Here is a 26,684-nt window from a genome sequence, read left to right as displayed (position 1 = left end):
GGATTGTTTAATTAAGAGAATCTCTTGCTGCTGCTATCATCATTTACTTTATGTTGGCATAAATTCTGTAAGCGGATTTTGACATTTTGATAAGATTTAGGCCTCTCTGCCATCTTGGATCCTCTTAGAAATGGGGGTATTTGCATACGAAACGAATATCCCCTCAAAGGTGCAGATAACGCTCCATTCTGTCACGTTGGAGCTCGCTGTGGATTAGCCACTCCTGGCGGAAGGTGGGATGATGAACCTCTCTGGCAGGTCAAAGAGTGGCTAATCCATTGGAAGCTTTGGATCGATAGGGAGGGAGTGCGCAGCCCATGGCAGCGGCGGAATAGTGAGTAGTTGGTCTGGCCCCAGGGGACCGGACCCTCATTATCTGCACCTGTGGGGGGTATTCGAATACGAATACCCCCATCTCTGATCCCCATTGGGAGAAAAGGAAGTATTAAATAAATTGAAAAACATACATGCTGGTATCTATAAATTCTTGTTTTCAAGTAAAGAAGTGGCCAGGCATGTGACATTTGTTTTGTTTTGTTTTACTCCAAATTCCAGAATTCCCCATTCTGGAAGATCCACCTGTCAGACCCGCCCTAACTTATGCTCGCTGGGATGTAGGCTGGCTAGAAGACATCAGCCGAGCTTCCTGTTGAAAAAGGAGACTAGTTAATGTGTAGGTCTGCAACAGAACCTTGGGATCAGGGGCCATCTTGAGGGTTGACAGATAGTAGTGAGTTGAACTTGCCTGTCAGTATTTCTGAGCCTCTCTGGGACAGTTTATTCAAAAGATGGGGTACAAATATTTAAAGCAATGGTTACATAGAAACAAATATCCATAGCTTGGTTAATGTAGCAATGGCCACATGACATTGCAACTAATATACAGTAGAGAGTTTACTTTTTTGTAGGGAAAAGAATCAGCTGCATGCTATGGCATCGGATGTTCCTGAGAATGTGCAAACGATTATTGCGGTACATTTCTTCAACATTGTAATAAGCAAGGACTCAATATAAACATGATTATGGGCTTACATTTTTTCCAGTGATGCATGCATTCGCTGAAGATAACTGGTTTTGTTTCTAAGCTCAGTGTTTTTGAAATAACCTGTTAGGTTGCGGGCTGTACTGAATTTCTGTTTCCTTTTAATAAAATGTTTGAAACAAGCCAATGGCCTCAGTCCATTTTGGTGACTAATGTATGCTTCAAAGGTTGCCACATCAGCTGATGCTACTTGGCTTCATTGCTGACAATCTCAGAGTACAGAAGGGGTGTAAATATTGAATTAAACCTGCACCTGTTTTTTGTGAATAGTGTGTTCCTGTGTAGTTGCTTCTTTCAGGCCTTGATGGTGAGGGAATACAAGGAAGATTAAATGAAAATTTTGGGAAGGTAAACATAGATCTGCTTCTATGTTAAAAACAGCCTATCAAACTATAATATTTTTGGGTGGCTGGCATAAATGTATTATTTTCTTTCTCTGTGATTCTTTTCTGTAATGTGGTATAGCTTACGTTTCAACTTCAGGTTTGATTTCATGACACCAGGTACATATTTCTTCATTTTTGACATGTGCTGAGTAACTGGAACTAATCCTAACAAATCTGGATGACTACTCAGCTGAGGAGTTGATGGAAATGGGCACACTGATCAAGGGAACCACTATCAGCCAATGGTGTTGATATCAAAAAGTCACACAGCCCTTTAGCCGATCAGCAGAACAAGGATATGTGTACCAGTCCTCTACATTGTCAAGAATCACTTGAGCGTTTAATGTATTCGCGAAGGCTTTCACGGCTGGGATCTAATGGTTGTTGTGGCTTGTTGTTGTGGACAGAGTTCCTACTCCAGTCCTCTGAAGATGCCGGCCACAGAGACTGGTGAAACGTCAGGAAGAACAACCTTCAGAACATGGCCAAAGAGCCCAGAAAACCGACAACAACCAATCACTTGAGCCTCTGTACTATTTTAGATTGTGTGTCTCCTTTGGCTTGCTGTGGACTTAATTGAATCATGAAAGCTCACTATTTCATCATCTACATTACAGACCTATTCTGGAATTTGTTGAGCCAGTTTGGTCCATTGTTAATTCAATATTTTAGTTTCCTGGATGTTTTTCAATTTAATATAATGGTTACAGTCCACTCTGGTTTAGTCCAGCCTAGTTTATAGACAGCACTGTTCTGTGTAGTTTGTGGTGATCTTAGGTGAATCAAGGAAAATAGTAACAAGAAGGTTTATACATGGAGGCTAGGGCTCCAGGTTTGAGGGCATCATTGGAAGTCTCAAGTATTACAATGCTTCCCAATCTTTGGATATTCAGATGGAAAGACAAATCTCAGGGTGAGCAATGTTGGAGGGGAAAATGTGTAAGATAGTTTTAAAGTCTGTGCGCCCATCTTCATCTGTTACTCAGATTCCCAATTGGTACCAGGATTTATTGTCTTAATACATGAAGGTGTATGAATTGTAGCTCAAAAATTCACAATGTGCCAATTGCTTATACTCACTAGCTCTCTCTGCAGTCCTCTTCACTTACTTCTGGCTCTTTGGCATAGCAATTTAGGGCCCATCATGCTGTTTGGAGCAAGGGAGTGAGTGGAGCATCAGCACCACAACAACCCATGAGGCTTCTTTCTGCACAAGCCCAGGTGACAGAGAAAAAACTCTGTCAACCCAGTCCTTGTCAGTGGTGCCTCTGTGTAATCATAATACAGACAATAGAATAACAAGACAAAGTACAAATTAATCAATACAAAATTAAACAAATAAAAATAATATCAGTAAACATTATCATAAAAAGGGAGAGGAAAAAGATGGCGGTGTTGAACAGTAAATTGAATCAAGATAGAGTAGAGTCTGGGAAGGCCTGTCTAAAAAGGAATGTTTTAAATAATTTCTTGAAAGTCAGTGGAATTAAGTACCAGTATGGCCCTTCTTTCTTAATAGGCATAGAACTGCAGCTTTTATGCTACAACTGAGACCAATTTGGCCTACATTTGACAGGGAATTATCTTATATAATCTTTGAACTCTTGGTGCATTACTTGTAAATAACAAGGAACCCTTTAACATCTATAAAATGGTCCATTTTATTCTTAATGCTCTGCTGGAGAATATAGTAGTTGAAAACCAATACAGAAGTTAGAACGGAAGCAGTTTCCTAGGGACCAGATGAAGCACTCTCTTGACAAAGTATTAGTGCCATTTAATAAATCAACATCTTAACAGAGTCCAGATGGGAAAGACTCTCATGTGACCAGGTACACAGAATTCAAAGAAAAGAAAATAATCAAGAAAGGGGCTTCAAATTAGTAGATGATTGGCACAAGACATCATGGATTCTTTTAGTATGAAACATTGGTATACATGATTCCGTCTTCTGGTCTTGAATTTGAAGCATATATTCTTCTGCACAGGATTTGATGGACATGGGCAGCATCCAGGGCATTCACTGCTATATTGGATGCTTTTTTAAAGCTCTTAAACCACAGGCTCAGGTAACAGATGCACATCAAGGATGTACTGCAAACTTTTGTGGAACTTTACTTGCATTCACTAAAACAAATGGCTACTGTTTAAGAATAAGAGTTTGGAAATATACCATTGTACAGCAATAGTGGGCAGATTCCAGATATTAGTTTTTGCTGGCATATCAGTAGTTGAAAGGTCTCAGCCTATCATCTGAAACAGGATTGCAAAGAGTGAGTTTGTCAGCACCTTGAAAACAAGGCAGTCATAATTAGAAGTAAACATGGATTTGTCAAGAGCAAATTTTGCCATATTGATCTTATCTTATTTTTTGATTAGGTAACCTCCCTGGCAGATTATGTGACATAAAATATCTTGACTTCAGCAAAGCTTTCATCACAGTGCCCCATGATATTCTGACTAACAAGCTAACTATGTGTGGGCTGGACTGAACAGCGATCAGGTGGATGCACAGTTTATTTCAGAACCACACTCAGAAAGTGCTTATTAATTGTTCCTTCTCAAGCTGAGATGAGTTAGCAAGTGTCCTGGGTGCGGGGCTCCAAAATTTTTATTAATGACTTGGATGACAGAGTGCAGGGAATGCTTATCAAATTTGTGCAAGAAACAAAATTGGATGGAATAACTAATAGCCTGGAATACAGAAACAAAATTCAAAGAGATCTTGATAGTCTGTAGCACTGGGCTGAAAATAACAGAATGAAACTTAACTGGGATAAGTGCAAAGTTTTACACCTAGGAAGAAGAAACCAAGTGCATGGTTACAGGATGAAAGATAGTTGACTCATCAGCAATACTGCATGCAAGAAGCATCTTGGAATTGTTGTGTACAATTGATACAGAATTGCTGCACAAATGGGTAGCACAGAGCAAGGCCACCATAAAAATATGTGATCCTCATTAGGTTTATTTGTTCTTAAGCTCAGAAACTGGGGATTGGTGATAAGAGGGAATGTTGCTTCTCTGAGGAGTCTGGAGAAATAGCCTGCAGAAAGTCACATCTATATGTTGATCTGCTTTCTGGTTTATTAAACCTCCTTGTTCTGGGGCTGTGGTCTCCATAACTTCCCTTACAAACAAGTTTCTATTTTTCATCAGCTTTTCTGTGCACACATGCACTCATACACAGAGAGAGGCAAGCTTTGCAGTGATGTTATTTAGATCTTGTCATCTGGTAACAGGTGTTAGTACAGTAGTTTCTATGGACGGAAAAGAGCAGATACGGATTAAATGGTTTTCAATGCATTCCTATGGGAAATGCAGATTCAACATAAGAACTTTTCAACTTGAGAACCACCTTCCAATACGGATTAAGTTCTTAAGTAGAGACCCCACTGTAGGATATTTATATAATTTTTATATTTTGTGTTGTAAGTTTACATGGGAAGATGTTAGTCTTGAAAGATGACTCAGAAAGGCATTCGTGTGCAAACAATATAAAGTATAGTCATAAAATAACACAGGGCAGCATAGCAGACAATTTACGCCATAAGGTGGAATGTAGACATGGAAGAGTTCAATTGATTATTTATGCACTTGCTTCAGACTTGGACATATAGAAAGATATTTCCAGCCATTGCCACAAAGGTGTATCTCTGTCTCCAAAATATAAATTGGGAAGGTCCTCAGAGAAAAAAGTGGCTTTTAAAAGTGATTTAAACTCCTTTTCTTTCCAAAACTGATCTTGTTTTCAGCATCATCATTTAATCATGTGCAGTGGTGAATTTAATCATGGTACAGTGGTGCCTTGACTTATGAACGTCCCTACTTACAACCATTTCGAGTTACGACCAGCTCAGGCCGCAAAAATTTGCTTCTACTTGCGGCCGGAGCTTCCACTTACAAAGAGAAAAAGGCGGGAAATTCAAATTTCTAACTGTAGGTGGTAACAAGGCTTCTTCTTTGTAGCTCTTTTGCCCCAGCGGTTAGAGAGTGTGCGTTGGAGGAGGCTTGGGACTGCCTCCTTCTGCTTCTGAGTGTGTGTGTGTGTGTGTTTGCAGAGAGGCTTCGGGCTGCCTGGTAAGGTAAGGTGCTGTTTTCTGCTTTTTAAAAACTGTTCTGGGTATTTTTGCAGCATGGTTTTGAGCTGGGGAGGGTTATGTTTCTGTGTTGTGATGGGTCTTGGGTTTTTTTTTCTCCCCCAATTTCCAATGGGTCTTGGGGGGTTTGTTGCTTTTTTGAGTGTTTTTTCCCGTTTCCGATGGGCCTTGGAGGGTTTGTTTGTTTTTCGGTTTCCCTCCATTTCCGATGAGTCTTGGGGGGTTTGGTTGCTTTTTGGATTTCCCCCCATTTCTGAATGGGTCCTACATGCTTCCCTTGTTTTTTCCTTTGCTTTCTTTGCATTTCCGACCTGCCCCCTTTGTTCTCTCTGCATTTCCTATCTGCTCCGTATGTTTTCTGTGCATTTCCAATGGGTCTTGCACGTTTGATTGCTTTTCTTCCCACCCCCCTTTGGCCAGAAGGGATTAATCACGTTTCCAATGAATCTTGCAGTGACTTTTTGTGATTTTTTTTTTCTCCGGCCGGAACGGATTAATTGCATTTCAGTGCATTCCTATGGGAAATGGTGCTTACGACCATTTCGAGTTATGTCCATCTTCTGGAACAGATTGTGGTCGTAAGTCGAGGCACCACTGTACTGTAGATACTAAATAAATATAGATGGCTGCAGTTGGTAAGCCTGTATAAACTGAAAGTGTTAACTATGTTTACAAATCTAAAATGCTTGTTGGGATTTTATCATTATTTGACATACAATTACCATATGATCATTAGTGCATGTAATTAATGCACAATTGTATGGCATTTGCTTTCCTGACACCTTGCTCTTGTTTAATATCCCTTGTCATGACACTAATGTAAAGAAAACACAAATACCTCCCTAGATATAATATGCTATAGCACATAATAATATTTTCCTTAGCTCAGTGCCATCCATGCCCAGGTATTCTTACATTTTCCTAAGCAGACCACATATGGTAATATTTAGCATATACTCTGAGACTGTGAATTACCAGTCACCTTTGAAAGGAAACTTTCAATTATATTCTACTATTCAGTTCTGAATCTTCTTATCTTTTTTTCTGGCTTAGTTATTGTCAAATAGCTCTTCTCTGTAACTAAACAAAAATAACCCTATTACACAGTAAAGCTGGTTTATAGCTCCTCAGTGACTAAGAAACACTAAAATTCCATTAAGTATAATCTCCTTTTAAAACTTCATCATAACACCCACTATCTTCTTGGAAAAGAACATTTTAAAAGCATATTTCAGCACTGTGCAGTATTGAGAGAGGTCTTATTAGCCCAGTGATTTGCAAGAGAAGAGAGCCTTCTTTTAGAAGAGGTAGAAAGTTTCTTTAAAATGTTGCAGGAGTTGAATCTTCTTCTTCTTCTTCTTCTTCTTCTTCTTCTTCTTCTTCTTCTTCTTCTTCTTCTTCTTCTTCTTCTTCTTCTTCTTCTTCTTCTTATTCTTATTCTTATTCTTCTTCTTCTTCTTCTTCTTCTTCTTATTATTATTATTATTATTATTATTATTATTATTATTATTATAGTTCCTTTAAGCAAGCTTTATATATATATTTTCTTCTATTTCTTCCAAAACAATATTTTTCCCCACCATTTTTCTAGGTTTCACCTGGCGAGATGATTATACGCAGCATGTTATTGCCCGTGAAATCTCCAATCTCCATAAGGTCCATGATTGGCGCCGTGAGACATTATCCTCGGAGGACTCAGAGACACAAAGGTAAATCTTGCATTTTATATACTCTAATTCTATTATTCATTTGATTATCAATAAAATAAAATAACAATCATGTACTGTTAAATCAGTTCTGAATTTTTAGGGTTCTAGGTAGAGGATACTCAGAAGTGGTTTACTATTAGTCCCAGAAGAAATAAATAGTAAACCACTGTGTGGCTTGCCCATGGCTACACAGTCTGTCTCTTTTCCCAGGAGGGACAGTAGGGAATTGAACTCCGAACCTCTGGCTCTGCAGCCAGATACTTAACTCACTGAGATATCCATCCAGTCGATTACCATCATGGGAAATAAATATTTCACAAACTCCAAAATCTAAATCTGCAAATTTCACAGGTCTGTGAAAAAGTGGACATGTGAAAACCATTTATAAGAGGAGGGGGACTTCCTTCCTTCCTTCCTTCCTTCCTTCCTTCCTTCCTTCCTTCCTTCCTTCCTTCCTTCCTTTTTGTGGCTTTTTTGGGTCAAGTAGCGATCCATCTCCTGTTACTTGTGAGTCTCAGCATCTTGGAATTACTTATTTTGTTTCTCTAACTGTATCCCACACAGCCTCAAGTGAAGTTGATATGAGAGAACCTTCAGCTTCCTTTTCTTCATATTGTTACTACTATTTGCCACCCTTCATGGGTGGGTTGGAAGCTGTGCAAAGCTCTTGCATAATGCTAGAGAAGGCTCCACTTGATGGTTTAATGTAAAAGAAAGATGGAGTCCTTACTACATCTCAGTGTGAAGTAAGACAAATAGAAATAGTAGTATGTCTAGCCAGTCACTGGCTCAGCCCATTCTCCCATGAGGCAAATTTCAGGCTTAATGTACAATAAATGTTGTACTCTGAAATAGAACTGTCCTTTGGTTTTGCTAATTTTGGCTTCCAATATTGATGTGTTTCCAGGATCAGGGGAAGAATGAGGAAGCCACAAATCGGCACGCATAAGACACTTACTCATTCCAGAAGGACAGGAGTTTTCCCCCTGCTAAGCCACTTTGTACCTATCACTGTTTGTTCTGTTCTTTTCTTGAGTTGTGTGCATCTGTTTGCACAACCACACTTCCATTCACATGTGAACAGTGTTGTTTGGAATAGCATTCTGAGATCTATTTTCAATAATATCCCCATCATTAGAGGTGGAACAATATTTATAAGGGGCTACTGCTAGGGTTTTGAATGACCTGCCCCTAAAAGCCAGGTTAGTTCCCTCCCTCTAGTCCTTCAGTTTTAAGAAAAAAACCTTCCTTTTCATACAGGCTTCTAAGCATTAGTGATTTTATTTTTTAACGTTTTAGTTTTTAAAATCCTGATTTTAATATAGGCAAATGTTTCATATCATTTTTGTATGATATTTTAAAAACTGCGATCATTGAATTGTTTTATTTTGTTTTGAACCGCCTTTTGTTGTGAACCACCTTCCCCTATGGGGAAGAAGGTGGCATATATATATAACTGCTATTTAGTAATGGGGGTATTCATATTTGTACAGTATATGAATATCCCTCTACAGGTGCAGATAATGAGGGTCCAGCCCCATGAGGCCAGACGGTCCACTCACAATTGCGCCGCTGCTGCGACTGCTGCAGAGCCTTCCAATGGCTCTGGAGATTGTTTTTGGCAAGCCACTCTATGACCTAGCAGAGGGGCATATTGTCCTGCCTCCTGCCAGGCGTGGTGAGCTGAACATGATCTCCGGAGCCATTGGAAGGCTCCGCGGTAGTCAAGGCGGCGGCAGAATCATGAGTGGACTGTGAGTGGATCCTCATTATCTCTACCTGTGGGTTACTCTCAACTTTGGAAAAATTAGTCACATGCAGTTAAACACTATGCATTTAACAATAAAGAAATGGATAATTTTTAAATCCAGTAATATTTTATTATGTGGACAAGATTTGTTAATTTTGTTCTTGACATGCAGGACCTCAAAACAGAGTCCTGATAGCATCCGGAATTTAGGCCTGGAAAAGGATGTGAACTTTGCTGAATCTCCTCATCAGTACTTTGCCTATCTGGATATTCTCTCCCAGTCTGCAAGTCCAAATTTATATTCAAGGCTGAAGGGCAACAAAGCCTCTCCTAAGGTAAAGATTTTTTTTAAGTATGCTTCTCTCTTCATATTTACTTTGTTGATAGATTTTGCTATTTGTGTGAAGTTGTGACAATAAAAAGTTGCTTTTTTTAAAATAATGCTTACTAAAAATTGTGTATGATCATTAGGAGGGAAGATTTCTGTTTTTTTCTACAATCTATGTTTGAGTTTATGGGTGAGTTTGAATATGGTTATGAGTAATCTGGTGCGAAAGGCCAGGTTACTCATTAATATGTCGAACTTGCTTATGGGTTCAAATGTAGGTAGCAGAGAAAATGTGAAATGTCAATAGAAATCCTCCCCCTAAATTGATAATTATGCCCTTCCCATACCACCCAAGGTCAGAACTCTGCATGAGGCAGAGGACTGTCAGCTGTGAACTTCAAGGCAGACCTCCCTTAATTGGTAGAAGAAGTCTGTTCTAATATGAGTTATTTTTATCACTGCTTTTTGCAGATTAGGTTGCTTTGTTTTGTGTTTGGTCACTGAGTGGTAAATGCGGGCTTCATTAGCAAGTCTGATTGCTCATGCACAAACTTTGAAGCAATCCTGTTACAGGAGAGTAATGTGCTGTTAGCTTCCAATTGCAGACTGAATGCCCAGCTCAGGTTGACCCATAGTGATTAAGAGCATGAGTCTTTGTCTAAAATCTCAGCTCAGCCATGAATTTATTTAGTGGACTTCAGCAAAACCCTCCCACACATAAACCATCTCCCTCAAGTTCCTGTTTGTAATACTGATACTGTATATAATAAATATTTTATTACGGTCATTGACCAGCAAAAGTAAACAACATTATTTAAATTAGGAAACATAAAATCAATCTAAAAGCACTAAAACATCTGTATACATATATATAACTACATTCATACATTTTATTAGATATCTCCTGCCTCCCTATCATAGGCCTTGTCTATGGGCTATTGTAGCTTGGATAGAAAGACAGAATTGTTACTTAGAAGCTCATGGAGCCCGTGTGATAATTAAAGTCTCTACGTGTATACACCAATATACGGATACTATAGCTGCACTTTGAGAGGAACCTTTCCTTCACAGATTTTGATTGCAGCAGCACAGAATTTAGCTGCTTTTGTCAATATATCTGAATTTTGGTTTAGCCCAGTATATCTGCCAGGGCATCACCCTGTCAGCAAGAGCCATGTGTAATGCACCTCCGATCATCCAGGAAATGCCCTTATGTAAGGGTTAACAAGGACTTCTCGGATGCCAGAATAAAAAGCACAATAAAGTAACACATTGGAGATGGTTTGAATCTCACCAGAGTTAAAGGGGCATATACACTGAGTGTAAGGGGTGTTGTTATACTTCCCTACCTGGACTGCTGACGGAAGTGCATTGAAGCAGGCCAGAGTAATACTGATATTGTAGTACTAGCCAATATTTATTTATTTATAGTATTTATACCCTGCTGTTTGGTTAAAAGTTGCTCAGTTATCTACAACAGATTGCAAACAACCTCAGGCCGTTTATAACCTCTGGCAGTTTACAAAAGATTGCAAACAGCCTTAGGCAGTTTGCACTCCCAATATACATTCCAGTGGCCAGGTCAACCTCTCCTTTTGGTCTGCAGTACCAGAGTGACTGGCAGTTGGAATCCAACATACTTTCTGGTACTGAAGAGAAAAGCAAGCTTAGAATAACAAGTGATGGTTCCCGAGAAGAGGATCTTCACTGATGTTATACTTTCCCTGGAAGCAACACCAGACAAAGTCTAGACAGGATAAGTGAAAATTGAAGATTATTGCACTGGGCTTAGAGGTAAATGTGTTGAAAGAGGTATAATCTTTTGTTATTGTTTTTTATATTTATTGAAGTTATACTTCACTTCCAGAAGTGCAAACTGCAAATTTGATGATCCAACAGTAATGACAATAATTTCTAGCATTTTAATTTGTTTTTAAATTTTATCTATATTTCATATACATCCATAATTTTAAATTGCACAATGTTCTGATATGACTAAGAAAGAAAGATGCAGGAAAGCACTTGCTGATATACACAATGGCAGCATTGTCAATTGAAATGTTCTGTGTAGATAATACAGTATTTCTAGCTAACCATTTAGATGATTGGGTTACTTAACTAAAGGTTACTCAATAAAATCAGTGAAGTAAATAGTGTTAAATGTTAAAGGCAAAATAAACGTATTAGAACCAAAGTTTATGGCCATCAGTAAAAAGCAAGCAGACTATGTAATGCAGAAACCTGCTTCTGAGAATGAAAAGATAAAAGATAAAAGAAACAGTGATGCAATAGAGTCACAACTTCATTTAATAACTACTTAGACTTCACATCACTCTTCAGCAAATCTCCCATGTTGCAGATTCTATGCCTAAATGTGCCCTATGTAGCCACCATTATGATCCTATATTCTCTGTGTTGTCCTACTTATGATATGGTCATGTATGCTAGAATATTTCAATCATATTCTGCCTGAAATTTGTTACACAGATCCCCGTGTGCAATGTGAAGCCACAACAGAGGTGGGAAAAAGGGCAGCAGTGCAGAAATGCTGTTCATGAAACACTTCCACACACATGCCATGCCGCAGATGTGAAGGATCACTTGCACAATCAAATTGTGGAGTCCTGGTTGTCTGGGTATAATATATTCCACACTTCTGCTGGTGTAACTTTATGTTATGCCAGAATGAACAGGATTTCAGCCACCAAGAAACAATATATACAGATTGCTACAATTAATCATTCTGGAAAAATAAGTAGGAAAAGGAATCCAGAAAAGAAAAGAAAAAAAAGTATTGGCTGAAGAACCTGGGCGAATGCTTTGGATGTAAATATTTTTGTTAAGTGCTGCCACATCATAACAACTATAGTCAGAATACCTATCATGGCATCCATCCTCCAGTAGGAGAGGAACAAAAAGAGGAGGAATCTCTTTTCTGATGTAAAGGATAAAATTCTGCAATGTCTTTAAGTACAGTATCTTTGTTGCATTGTCTCAGCAAGGGTCCATGAAGTACAGAGAACTAGAACTTCATGGGAAATTCTTAAAACAATAAACATTACACAGAGAACTGAGGCAAGGTAACAATAGTCTTATTCATTTTTATCCAAGATAAAGCAATAACAAGATGGTGATGGTGACATAATGCTTTTTCAGATTTTGGTTCTTCAGTGGTGTTAAAATATATTCTAAATTTTGTAATTATTATACATCAGGCATATGAAAACTCTCCTTTGTTATAATATATGTGAACTACCTCAAGTGTTTGTACAAAGCCAGTAGTAATTCAGACTTTATGGAACACGACAACAGGTGTGTCTGCCAGGGTGAAAGAAGCTCGCAGAAATGTCAAAACAGTTTTTAGAATTAATTAATGGTGCCTTTTGCCTCTGGTGTTTTTTGCTCAGATATTTTTGAAACTCAGGTTTTTGGTATTGAGGCACTGACTGAGGATGTCATTCTTTGAAGATAGTGGGAAATGAGAATTTGTCCAAAAGGTATTTCAGCAATGCTGTGGATGTCATATGAATTCATAAATAATCTATATGATGGAGCTCTTTGGTGGGAAACAGTGCTGTGATGACACCACTCACACCAAGATTATTGTAGGTTGCCTTGGAGACAGGCACCCAAAAGTGTTGTGGCTGGAGAATGAAAATGAAAAATATTGGAATAAACATTGAAACATTGGAATAAAGAATGAGAAACATTTGAAAAAGCATATACAGTGCAATCTCTTGATTGTCTGCAGCAGTAAGAACAATTATACAAATAAAAAGTAAATGAGAAAATATCCTTTAAATTAATATGTCTTACTGACATGGTGTCCTTTTATTACCTCAAAATTAAGGGCAAATCTTTAATAAGAAAAAAAAAGTACTATATTTGCACCATGATTCTGCAAATTTTCACAAGTGTACCCTGTGAGTAATGAAATGTGTGAAACAGTAGAGTCACCATATCAACTGCAGTATTTTAAAGAGAAAAAGTTATAAACTGTAAACCCATAAGAAGGTTACTTGATCTTTTTCTTATGAAGCTCAAATCAGTTTTGTTTCCGTGCAAAGACTGTTGCAATAGGCAGCTGCATGGATCCTTTATATGAAAATCTGTTCATGGGCAATGTAGAAAATAACATCCTTAAACAGATCAGTAACAGACCTCTAATATTTTGGTGATACATTGGTCATATTTTTATGGTTTTCAGGGAATGCCTTAAACATTTCAATTATTGTATCAAATATATTAATCCCACAATCAAATTTACATGTAAACAGCACCATTAAAAATCCATACATTCCCTTCTTTAACATACTTCTTACCAGTGAGAACAAAAAAGTCACTGATCTATAAATAAGCCCATGGATGCCCACATTTGCCTAGGCTAGGGATCCTACTGTGGCAAATGTTTAACAAAAAATACTATAGATGGTTTAGGTCTCAGAATTGGACACATCTGTAACACTAAAGAAAAGTATCAAAAATGTGAACTCAAGGATCACATACTTCAGTGAGGACATTGTCAACATAATCGTTGATTCTAATATCAAGAGAGCAGCCATGTTTCCAAAGGAGAATCTTGTCCTTCAAATTATGAATTGAACAAGCAACAATGTATTTCATCTGTGGTAGATTTCCATCTAACATATCCTAAGTACAACACGGTAGTCATCACAATCCTGTGATGCCATAACTACAGCGATTATGTGTAAGAACTGTCATAAACTATCAGGCAGCAATCCTGGATCACATCCTTGTGATTCCAAGTGCTGCATTACCTGTATGTACATTGTGAAGACAATCTCTTTTCAGAGCACCATCACTGTCAGGACCTACTCCATTAAACAGGTCATCACCTGTAGGCCCTGTACTTATTTTATGTCATTCAATGTGTGCACGCATGTGCATGCACACGTGCATGCGCGCACACACACACACACTTCTAGAATCATAAGTCTGCAGTGTTTACCAAGGAATTAGAAAAAACAGTAGCTGTAATGGGTAATCAAATTAAATAGCCTCTTAAGGTGGCCCAATCACATTATGGCAAATGAACAACCAATCGGGTAAGTCATAGATATTTAGAATGCTCAAGTTGACAGGTAAATTGTGTAAGCTAGCAAAGAGGGCTGAGAATTAAGTCTAAAAAGAAATCAGACTGGCAGGACTATTCTTTGAGTTCCTTTGGGTTGAGAAGAAGATATTGGAATGGGGATAGAAGTGTTTTATGAAGTGTTGATGGAAACAGATAGTCCATTCCAGGAAGGACAGGCTTTTAATGAGCATTTCTTTGGTTGAAAACCTGTGGTCATATCAGTAGAGCCTGAACCTCCTGGGAGGTGATACATTGCAATCTTGTATCGGTTGTGAAAGAAGTAGTGTGCCTTTGAAGAGAATAATCATTTATCTGTATCTCTCATTGAGAGTTTTGAAATAAAACTTGTTTTGGTTCTAGCATCTGCCTCAATTTACTTTTCTGGTGAAGTAAAGAGTATGCCATAACTGGAGTGGAGCAGCTGAGGAGAGAATGGGTAAACTGGGAATCACTCTTAGTCTTGGTCAGTCTACTAAATTACCGTCTTCAGTGAGTGAGTGTTATACTAGGCAGTTTAGTCAAGAAAAGCACAGTCTGTTTTTTCAGTGAATCAGATAGAAATTACATCAGATCCTAGTACATTGAGAAGGCAAAGGAAGGACCTTTAGACTTACGCATTTGGTAACCAGTGGTCTGAACCTAGAAAATAATATCTGATATCATCCATCCACTTTGAAATAATCTGTCTGCAACAACTGCCATCTTAGATACAGCACACTTTTATTTAGACTCTAAATAGGAGTCTAAGTAAGGGAACAGGAATTTATACCCTAACCACCTTGCTCTATATTATAGAGTGGTTAGGGTATAAATTCCTGTTCCCCGGGGAATAGAAACTCCACACCCCTTTCTTCTCTCTCTCTCTTGAAAGCAAAACTAAAGCATATCCCACCTCACAGCACCTAAGTCAATGGGGTTACTTGCTCATGCATCACACATAGTTTTTTCACCTCTCTACAGTATTAGGCTTTGTGTCCTGCATTTGTCACCTACTAATATATTGACACCAAACTGAGATTTCCTATTTGAACAACCAGACCATCTTGTGCTATCTTGAAGAATTTTTTCTCCTAGAACCAAAATTTCACTCCCTTTATACAAACATTGGGAGAACAGGTTTTCTCACTGTTTATTAGAAGAAAAAAGCACTTCTTCCTTTTAATTTTTTTTTCTTGGATAAGTGACTCTTTTGGATTAAAGAATAACCAGTGGCCACACAAACTGAGGGATTCTGAAAGTTGGAATGCATAGGGGAACTTTTCCAAACTTGGTGGTATATGCACTTTGTAAACTTACAAGAAAAATTGGTCTTAGAGCTTTTGCATCAGTGTGTTCATTAGAAATCCAGTGATGTGCTTTTATGTTGACTCTGGATGGCACTAAACCAACCTATGTCACCCAATGTGACCCATTGTAGGAAACAATGTAGGACAGATTTACTCTTGTGGACATCTTTGATGTGGCGGATTTACAATAGGTCTTTATTTTCAATTTATGTATGAAACCTTAATTCACTGTCTAGAAAACAACCTTCCATACAGATGGTTTTAAATAATAAAATATGTTCATTTGTTGGATTACACAAACCAAGTCTTTAAGGACATTAAACCACTTGTAATATTTAAAAAACCTTGCATGCTATTTTTGTTATCACACTTGCTGTGTTCGATACATTTCTGCAGTATATTCTTGTGATTAGGCTAATGAGTCTCATTGCTGCAATTTTTGGAATGCCTTTTGGCGAAATCTAACAGTTCTCCTCTAACATGTATGAACGGTAACATCATAAACCCTCAGTTGTGATAACAAAAGTTTTAGAAGCAATCTTGAATGGAAAAAGGAGGGTGATTTCAATAATAGTCACATATAGGAAAAAAGAGAAAAGTTTGTTATTTGGTTTTGTTGTTGCTGTGTCTGTTTTGCTGTTCCTTCCTAATCTTTTACTGCAGTCTTTCTTTCACAGGAGTTAACTTGGAGATGCACAATACTGTGAAAGGTTAAAACATTTCAGCTTTTATAAAAGAGTTGGGGATACCCAGATCTGTTTATTAGGGAAATGCCATGTAGCGTATAAATCTTGTATATCAGCTCTGAAAGCAATTTGTCTCACTAAACTCTTTGTACTCCAGATATTGCCCACCTCTAAGTAACAGTTAACAGAGTAGTTAGTATTCTAGTTATGGGGATGGAATATAAAAGTAATAATAAAAATTATTAGAACTCTTTATGAGGTATCATTTAATGATGCTAGAATATATACTGGCAAAGATTTTAGGCATATATTGCAAGAGTTTGAATATCTGAAACACAGTAAAGTGCAATGTTGAAAAGTTTGACCTTAGTGGACAATAATAATTTGCTTATATTGCCTTTATGATGTTTAAATAATTCCTTATGTATATTTGCAATTTTACACTTAAATAAATCCAGATTCTTCCACACTTGAAGTGGATCTATGTACTGTTCACAAACGTTCTAGTCTCATAATGCTCTTTTTGTGCATGCAGAAATATTCTGGTCAAGACTAGAAATCCTGACGTCATTTTCAATATATGCTGCTTTACTAGAACATGTTCTTCTGAAATTAATTTCCCAGGACCTAAATTGTAATAATAATAATGATGCTTTCAGAATTATCTAATCTTCACATAGACTATTCAATAGTTACCCTTTATGTAAAGGAGGAATGATAACATACCTTATCTCATAGGGGATATATAAAGGATTTTGAAGACAAAATGGTTATGGAAAGCCTAAGTATAGCAAGTGCTAAATATTAGCTTAGGGCACTGATTAAAAGTGCCATCTAATTAACAAAAAGTCAGTCTTTGGAGGATAAGCAACTGCTTTTTTTAATTAACCTTCACCTAGCTGTATTTCCAATCTTGGGTGGGGGGGTGATAAATCCGTGACATGTGTAAGTATTCACCTGCCTGCATTCCGGTTCCCTCTCAACAAAACCTTAGCTAATCTCTGAAATGGATTGATAGTACTTGCTCTGTATGTGACACCAATGTGTCCTGGGCTATGGCTATTAACTACCTAGTTGGCCAGGAAGCACATCAGACAAAGGGGCAATCTTGGGGGATGGGGTTGGAAAGAAAAAAAACCCAGCTGGGTTGGTGCAGAATGGAGATTGTTCAAAAGAGGTAATCAATGAAAGTTGAGGTCAAGCAATAAATTAGAGTTCTGCCAGGTCATCAGCCTGAGCAAGGTGTAGCTAGAAGCTAAATGAGTGGAACATCAAGGTCAGGTTGGCAGGGCATCAGTCACTTGAGTATGGGTTGGGAACAAAGTTGGTGAAGTTGGAATTATTCTGAACAACTGGGTTTGTAGTAGATGGCAGTTGTAACTAGGTGACTTCCTCTCACATCATATGTGTCCTTTATCAGAGGTTTGCACTTATATTGACTGCACCCAGTTCTCCTGAACCTTCAGGTTTCCTTCTCTCTCTGGAGCAGTCTCTCTGTGTGGAAGAGATAGATTCTCTTTGGCAGTTCCAGACTCTTCCTCAGCCTCTCATATCTTTAGAGACAGGTGTTCAGTAAATCTTTCTCCAACTCAGATCTCTCCAGTTGGAGTATGTCATTGTAGTTCTCATTTTCAGAGAAAGATTCCACCAGATGGGACATGATGCAGAGAAACATCTTTGTCTAGTTCTAGCCTAATGAGATATTGGTGGCAATACAATGCCACTTATCATAACCCTGGGGACAAGTACAGAAAAATACACCAGCACATGCAAAAATTGATTTGAGGGTAAAAAGGCCTTTGACCATTTTGCCTTCCCAGTCAGAAATGAAACTGAAAGTAGTGAATGACATGGAAAGCAAACTGCTATACCAGTATTTTTTTCTACAACATACATCAAGCAATTTATAGTTGAATTATACTTTAAATGCATTATCTGAGAATTGCTGAGCTGGAAGGGACCCTATGGACCACTGAGTCCAACCCCCTGTCAAGTAGGCACAGTGGGGAATCAAACTCCCAAACTCTATAAAGTGCATTACTGCATGGTGAGCAATCAGCCTCCGGTGTGTCCCATTACATGGCAATTGCACAATCAGATTCAGAAACAAAACCAATACTAGTTTTGATCAAAAGAGAGTATTTGGACCTGTCTTTTGTTTGATTATCTATACCTGTATTCTTTATGACACTTTTAACTAAATGGTATTAATTAACAACCTGCTTCATGCAGGATTCTCTGAAGTTGGTTTCAACATTTTTTGAACTCTTTAGCATATGACACAGAAAAAGGCTCTGTATAAGATCCATAGCAAGATGACTGAGCGTCATGATATATTAGCAGCCATGACTGTTGGTTGTTTGTCTGTAAGTCAAGGGTCCACTGTATATATGCTAAAAATTCCAGCTCGTTCTAGGACTACTCTATTTGGAACTTTGTCCTGCCAGGTGATACCAAAAATGCGTCGGAGGCAACGCATATGGAAGGTGTTTGAGATAGAAGAGCTGAGGATATGGCAGATTTACGATGGAGTGACCAAGAATGACGGTAGTGAAATGTAACTCCAAGGTACTTGAAGGATGATACTTGCTGAAAGCTAAGGTTTTGTATTTTCCATGGGGACGGGGTCCATGATTTGGAGAAGACTAAAATTTTGGTCTTCTCAGAATTAATGGATAGATGGTTTATTAAACAGTACTCATGGAAAGTTAGAAGCAGCTTACGGAGACCACGTTTAGAGAGAGATAAAAGGACAGCATCGTCGGCGTATAGGAGGAGGGGAATAGGTGAGTTGTTCAGGGAGGGGGTGGGGAGTTCAAGAGGGAGTAGGGCAGAAGGAAGGTCAGCTAAGTAAAGGTTGAATAAGAGGGGAGCCAGGATGCAACCCTGTCTGACGCCTTTGTGAATAGGAATGTCTTCAGTCGAGGCGCCTGTATGATCTAAACGGACCTGACATGAGTTGGAAGAATGTAGCTGTTGGAGGAGGGAGAGAAGGCGGGGGTCAATATTCCAGTTCGTTAGTTTCTTCTATAGGATGTTCCTGTCCACGGAGTCGAAGGCTCCTTTGAGGTCAATGAATGCGGAATAAAGTTTGGCCTTGTGAAACTGAGAGTATTTGTTAACAAGGAAAGAGAGAGTGAAAATGTGGTCCAGAGTCGAGGCTCCTGGGCGGAAGGCAATTTGTTCCCTAGATGGGAGGCCAATGTCTTCCGCCCAGGCAGTGAGTTTCTTAAGAAGGAATCTTGAATAGAGTTTACCAATGAAGGACAGAAGGCTTATTGGTCTATAATTGCTAGGGAAAGTAGGGTCACCTTTTTTGTATATTGGGACAATAATTGAGTTGAGCCAGGTTTCAGGAATGATACCTGATTTATTGACAATGGTGAAAAGATGGGCGAGAGGAATAGACCACCATGTATGGTTGTTGGTAAGAAACTCAGTGGGAATTCCGTCCGGGCCAGGAGTTTTCCGGGATTTAAGAGAGTGAATAAGCTCAATGATTTCGTCCGGTGTGACGGGGGGCCAGTCTGGTAATTCAGAAGAAGGGTAGGGGTGTTTTGTGACAGGAGTCAGGGTGGAGAAAACGTTAGTATAGTGGGTTGACCAAGAGGAGGAAGAGATGAGGGAGGGAGGAGTTGGATCTGAGTGGGAAAAGGATCGGGAGACAAGAGACCAAAAGAGGCTGTGGTTGTTGGAGAGAATTGAATGGTAAAGCATACTCCAGTTTTGTTGAGCGTATAAATGTTTTTTGTGCTCGAACAAAGTACGGCAGGTTTTTTTTAAGGTGATAATAAATTTGGACGAGGTCGGGAGAGGGGTCTGCAAGAGCTGCGCGGAAGAGTTGCCTGGTAAGTTTCTTAGCTATCAGACAGTCAGAGTCAAACCAGGTTGGGCGATGAGAGTGTGTTGGGGGGGACCAGGAAGGACTAAGAGATTGAGTGAGAGATTTAATTAGGGACTCATAAGCGAGGACGGCCAGGTGAGGAGAGTTAGTCTTAGATAAGGTCTGCTTGAGATCGGCCACGTCGTTTTTACGAGTCCAAGCTCTGAAGGACTCTTCAGAGTTGTGGGTCCATCTTAGTCTGCGGGGGGGTGGAAGGGAAGGGGTAGGAGAAGAGTCATCTGACTCAACAGGAAGGGTAAGAGATAGAAGGGTGATTGTAGGTAAGTGGTCGCTTTCTGTCCGTAGATCGACATAGAAGTCAAGAATTTGGGGAAGGGCTTCTGGGGAACATAGGGTACAGTCAAGTACACTGGCCCCTCTGTAGGAGAAGTGAGTAAATTTGCTGGGTGAGTCATGGTCTGAGGAGCCATTTAAGACTACTAGATTAAACTCCATGAGCAGGTCTACCAGTTTGGAGGTGTGTGGATTGAAAGAACAGTCTTGGGATAGCCTTGGTCTCTGTAATATAGGGGGGATTGAGTCTTCAGAGTCCCAGTTCATGTATTGAACTAGGGCGGAGTTGTCAGGGCCTAGTCTGGTGTTAAAGTCCCCAAGGAAGAGGAGAGAAACAGAGGGGTTAAGGTTAAGAAAGTCAGAGGTAAAATGTTGAAGTTCATCCCAGAGCGGAAGGGCTTTAGAAGAAGGGGGAGGAATATATATATTGAGTATTAAGATTTGAGAATCTATAGTGGAGAGGAGAAGCGCTTGGAAATAAGACGATCGGGTGGGTTGGAGGGTTAGGAGGCGGCTGAGGGAGTGCCGTATTAAACAGCAGAGTCCTACACAAGGACGGCCTTTAGGATGGATTTTGAAGGCCGGAAGGGGGTAAGAGGTAAATCCAGGTACGTGGAGGGAATTGAACAGCCAAGTTTCTTGTAGAAAAATCAGGTCATATGAAGAGAGGTAGTTTAAGAGGTCTGGGTCCATATTCTTGTTAATCCAGCCAGCTATATTCCAGGATATTAGCTTTAGATATGTTCGTTGGTGAGCGGTGGGCAGGATAGAGGTGATTAGTCAGTCTGAGCAGTCGGGGTTTAGAGAGTGATCAGAGGGGAGGATAGAGGTCTGGAAACTGTTTGGCGCGGGAGGAGTGTGCTTGCTGGAGGGTTGGGGAAGGGTGAGGGAAACAGTTGAGGTAGGGAGGGGAGGACTAGGGAGGGGAGGTTGGGGAAGGGAGAATGGATTGGCTGGGGAGGGGTTGACAAAGGGAGGGGGGGAGGAGTTGGGGTTGGTGAGTTGGGAGTTGGTGGGAGGAAGGACAGGAGCTGTTGCATCCACAAGCAGGAAGGAACCTGTGTTAGAAGGTTTAACTATATGGCAGATTGGGTAGAGTGAGGGGACAGTACTAAGGGCCTGGGCAGGGGTTGCAATGGGGAGGTCACTGTTGTCTGGAGGGATGGTAGCCAGAGAGGAGGGGGAATCAGGGAGGATTGCATTTGAATTGGACTGGGATTCCAAGTGGGTACAGGGGGCAGATGGGGGTGGAGAGGGATTGGAATTCACAAAATTGGTCTCAGAGGAATCAGCTGGGATAGGAAAATCAGTTTTTCCCTCAAGGTTTGAGGAACTTTCCAGAGGGCAGAGGGAGGGGGTCAGGGATAAGCAGGGGTTCAAAGTCCTGGTTGGAAGGTTAGCTGGTAAGTGAGTCGCTTCCCTTGACTCCTGGAGTCGGGTTCTGGATTTGAGGAGGTTTGAAATTTGAACATTCTTAAAATGTTTCTGGGTGAAGATCCCGTCGCGGCTCAAGGTAGAGGAGCGCTGGAACAGCATCCTTGGTATCCGACTGGAGTGAAAGAACAGCAGGAATCTGTCCGTAAGATAGGGCGAAGTCAGTCTCACAGTCTTTTCAAGATCAACTTGCAGCGGTTTTATTCTTAGTAAGGATGCCAGGTGGATTTTGGCTAAGGTCAATCTGTTCCAGTCCCGTCGATGCTGGGCCCAGTTAGTTACGGTAATGGCAATGGAGTTTGGATCATAGATCAAAGATACCAGCTTCTTAGGGTGTCCCATAGAAGAAGGGGGATTAGAATGAGCAGGTAGAGGTGATTTTGGTAGTGTCTTAGAGTCCTGGGGGTAAAGTGCAGCCTTTAAGGGGAGTAGGGAGGATACAGTTCGTGTCTCCTTTAAAAGTTCTTTTAAAAGGCTCACCACATTTTCCAGGTAGGAGAAGACCGAGTTAATCGTAGAAGTAACCTTGAGGGAGTGCTGGAGTAGTGAATTATCCAGGTCTGAAGGCTGGTAGGAAGCAGAATTTATGGCAGGAGGCTGCTGCTGGAAAGATTTTTCTTTAACAAAGGCAACCAGTTCATCCCTGCTGCTCTTCAGGCATTTAAACTCAAATCTATTCCTCAACTATTGTACGGAGCACCTGTTTGGATCGAAGCTGCCAATTCCGATCTGCACTGTTCAATCTCTAAATTCCTCCGTAAGATTCTGGGGATTCCCAACCTAATTAGACTATCCACGATTGCATCAGAACTAGGTATCCATCTTCCCTCCACCCTTGCTTGGATTTCCACCTTCAAATTTTGGTTGAAACTCCATCTCAATTCCCACCCAACCTCCATTTTATACGACCTTATCCATGACTCTCACATATCCAACTGGTTTAAATTAGTAGACGCCAAGCTTTCTACCCTTGACCTATCCCCTGAAATCCTGGCTGACCTCGACCTTCCTAAAGCCCACCTTATCATTAAGTCTAAATTACTGGAACAAGAAACCCGTACCCTCTTATCAAACCTCAATCCCACTTGTTCACCATCCTATTTCGGGCTCCCCCCCTTACTGGGCCGCCCAGCCAGTTACCTCTTTCACCTGACAGACCCAAGGAAAAGGAGGGCTTTCCTCCTCGCTCGTTTAAACATTTTCCCATCTGCCTATCATCTTGGTAGATACTCCAATATCCCCCAACCAAACAGACTATGTACATTCTGCCTCCGTGAACCAGACACAGTGGCCCACATCCTACTTCGTTGCCCATCTCACTCCGCCCTTAGATCTTCCCTACTAAACCCCTTTCTCCAAACCCTCCCTCCCTCCCTCTCTGATCCCCTCCCAATCCTCCTTAGTGATTCCCTCCCAATCACTACCAATCTTGTCGCGGAATTTTTGTCAGCCATTCTTATGAGCACCCGCAACCCCCATCCCTCCCAACTTTAGTTCTAACCTGTCCCTTATATTTTCTACCTAGCAACCTGTTTACTTCTCTTTAATGTAATCAAATGCCAATAAAGGTCTATGTATGTACAAGAAATATGTGGAAGGTGTTCAGCTTCCTCTCCTGCCATGCACAAAGGGTCCAGGACTCACTACAGTACAGGGAGTGTGCTCAGGACACAGGCTCTATAGACCTGGATCTTGCTAAATGTCGTCAGCTTCTTATTAAGCCATACTCTCTCTGTGAGTCTAGAGAACATGGTAGCTGCTTTGCCAGTGCGTTTATCCAGCTCACCATCTAGAGAGATCTAGATGAGATCGTTGAGCCAAGGTACACAAATTCATGAACAACCTCCAATTCTTGTGTGGAGATGGTAATAGAGGGAGGTGAGTCCACGCCCTGGCACATTACTTGTGTTTTCTTCAGGCTGATTGTTAGTCCAAAGTTTTGGCAGGCCTTGCTAAAACGATTCATAAGTTGTTGGAGGTCTTCAGCAGAGTGGGCAACAATGGCTGCATCATCTGCGAAGAGGAAGTCCCGTATGCATTTCAGTTGGACTTTGGTCCTCACTGTCAATCTAGAGAGATTAAAGAGCTTTCTGTCTGATCTAGTCCAGAGATAGACACCTTCTGTTGCAGTTCCAAAGGCATGCTTCAGCATGACAGCAAAAAAGATCCCCAAAAGTGTTGGCGCGAGGATACAGCCCTGTTTCACTCCGCTTCGGATGTCAAAGGGATCTGATGTTGAGCCATCAAAAACTACAGTGCCTTTCATTCCCTCATGGAAGGACCTGATGATGGAGAGGACACTCCAGCTTACAGCGTCGCATACAGTGTGATTTTGCTGTTAGTTATTTAGTAAAATAAAGGCATGTTATATTCAGGTCTACAGATAGAAACATTGCATGAAACATTCATAACTGCATACGGTGTATGAGAATCCAATCACAGTTATCCTAGAAAATTTTGCAATTGATATCTAAACATTGCATGTACTGTCTTTTAGGGTTGCCATATCTCATGTAAGGCTTTTAAACTGCAACATACCAATTGTACATTGTATTGAGAATTACCAGCAAAATCTATGCTCTCATGTGTTCTGTTTTGTGTTTGTTTGACAGGGCTCCCAACAACACTAGTACACCTTTTCTGTATCTTTCTCATCAGTCTTTGCCAAGCTGCTGCTGTGTGTTGTGGCATCTTTCCATTAAACACTCAATCACTATCAAAATGATCAGTATTGCCTCCCCTCCATCCATGCATTTAAGTCTGCTAATGCAGACTGGATAAATATAGCCTCCAGTTCAGCTACGATATTTTTCCAAACTTTTCCCCAAATAAGCTATTTAAAGTGCTGAAGTCTGAGCAGGGTGTGGTGAAAATAAAAACATTCATAAATAAATAAGAGATGTGTTTATGTTTGTGTATGTGTGTTATGTGTGTGTGTGTGTGTGGTTTTTTTTTTAAACCATCACCACCAGAAACTAGGTTCTTGAACTTTGGCAGAGAAATGCCTAATCTACCACTATGTCTTCTTTGAATAGTAATCAAGAAGATTATTAATTTTAGCTTCAGTTTTTTGTACAGCCGTGATTTTTAAAAAATGAAAACTCTTGGATCTTATTGTAACCGTGACTCTGGGAGAGCTTTAAAAAAATAACATTTTCTTGTATAATGTCACTTCAACTTTCTGCCCTTCTATCAACACTCAGGGTGCTGCTACAAAAAAAGACCCTGCCTCATGTATCTACCATCCTAAACTCTTGGTGGTAGACAGGTCAACATCAAAACTTCTGATGCAAATTCAACATTCTGGACCAACTCATACTGTTGTAGGCAATCCTTTGGATAACTTGGTCCCAAGCTTCTTTAGTATGCATACAATGGTGTTCAGTTTATTTCTAAGAATGCCTTTCCCATTTAAAAGTTGGAGAGCTTTGTTCTTAAAGACAGACGTGTTTTAATAAAGTCAGACTTGTATAACCTTAGAGAATGAGATGCAGTCTAGTCCTTGTTCAGATTTCAGTATAACATTGCATTGGTTCCGCACTCTTGTTTTCCAATCAAAATCATAGAGAACCTTTACCAAAGAGACACATGGAATAGAGGAATGTTGATGTGGGTCCATAGAGAATCATGGTCAATGGTGACTTTCAATTTCATATTGGAAGTTCAGGCTATATGTGAGTATAGACCTTTTCTGTCTTTATGACTTTAGACTGATTGCCAGAAGCAAGGAAGCTTTCAAACTAGGCTTATGGCGGCTGATACCACATTTTTAATTAGGCATTTTCAAATAGCCTTGCAGGCTGCCAGAGTTGTGACCTGTCAGGTTGATAAGAGACTGCTGTTCCTCTCTTGATACCAGCTTAGCCTGCGATTGACACTTGTACCCAATTTGTATGACTGCTTGAGGAGTTTGTGTTGCTCTTCGTCTTGATAGGCTTGTTTGTTTACAAAAAATTCAGCACAATCACAAATCTTCCAGTATTTTTGTGTGTTCAGAGTTTTCTTGAATATGAGTCTGTTTACAATTCAACCTTGATTACCCAGGCTATTCCTTTTGCAAATTGACTGACAAGGATTTGTGGGTAGTAATAGCCTTCCTCATCTTTGTTGGCTGGTAGAATTTGGTTATGCTTTCAGAGTGTGAGATTGATTCCAAGGAGCTTGATGTTCCAGCAAAAAGTACTTCAGACCTTTTTCAGAGAGAGAGAGAGAGAGAGAGGGAAAAGCTTGTGATTTGCTTTTCCAACATGAACTTTGCTCTACAGTGAATCTTGTCTTAGAGGATTTTTTAGCCTTCTGGAGTAGCTGGGGGAAATAAGAGCTGTAGTTTGTTCTGTGGACAATAAAGCCTTGTTGTGTAAATAGAGCTCCATATGTGGCTCCTGGGACCACAAAAGTTTGACAACTCTCATTTTGTAGACTTTAACAGATGTTTTACATTGTGTGCCATTTTAGTGTTTTTATATCTAAACTGTTATATGAGTGCCAACTTCTTTTCAACACTATCTCCTTATCACTTTCTACATCTGCACATTTCTTAGGAACTCACAGAAGTCCATCTTCCATTTATTTCTTACTTATTTTATGGACATTCAGTGACTTTAACAATTCTCAAATAAAATTAAAACATAAAGGAGATAAAAATGGAAAGAAATTACTGTACACGGAAAAAGAGCTTGAAAAAAACAACA

General features: G+C 39.9%; 1 protein-coding gene across 3 annotated transcripts in view; it reads left to right on the top strand.

Moving 5' to 3' along the window:
• The window catches only part of PTPRN2 (protein tyrosine phosphatase receptor type N2), a 591,206-nt gene that overhangs the window by 142,342 nt on the left and 422,180 nt on the right, over nt 1–26,684 (top strand). For all 3 annotated transcript variants that reach the window (XM_073002896.2, XM_078378519.1, XM_078378520.1), the window contains 2 exons: nt 7,120–7,237; nt 9,160–9,322. In XM_073002896.2, the coding sequence (XP_072858997.2) occupies nt 7,120–7,237; nt 9,160–9,322 (281 nt within the window). The remainder of the gene's footprint in view (nt 1–7,119; nt 7,238–9,159; nt 9,323–26,684) is intronic.

Source organism: Pogona vitticeps, chromosome 6 (genome assembly GCF_051106095.1).
Source record: "Pogona vitticeps strain Pit_001003342236 chromosome 6, PviZW2.1, whole genome shotgun sequence".
NCBI classification, from domain to species: Eukaryota; Metazoa; Chordata; class Lepidosauria; order Squamata; family Agamidae; genus Pogona; species Pogona vitticeps.
The sequence above is the reverse complement of the archived record's forward strand: the minus strand, read 5'-3'. Positions and strand labels throughout refer to the sequence as shown.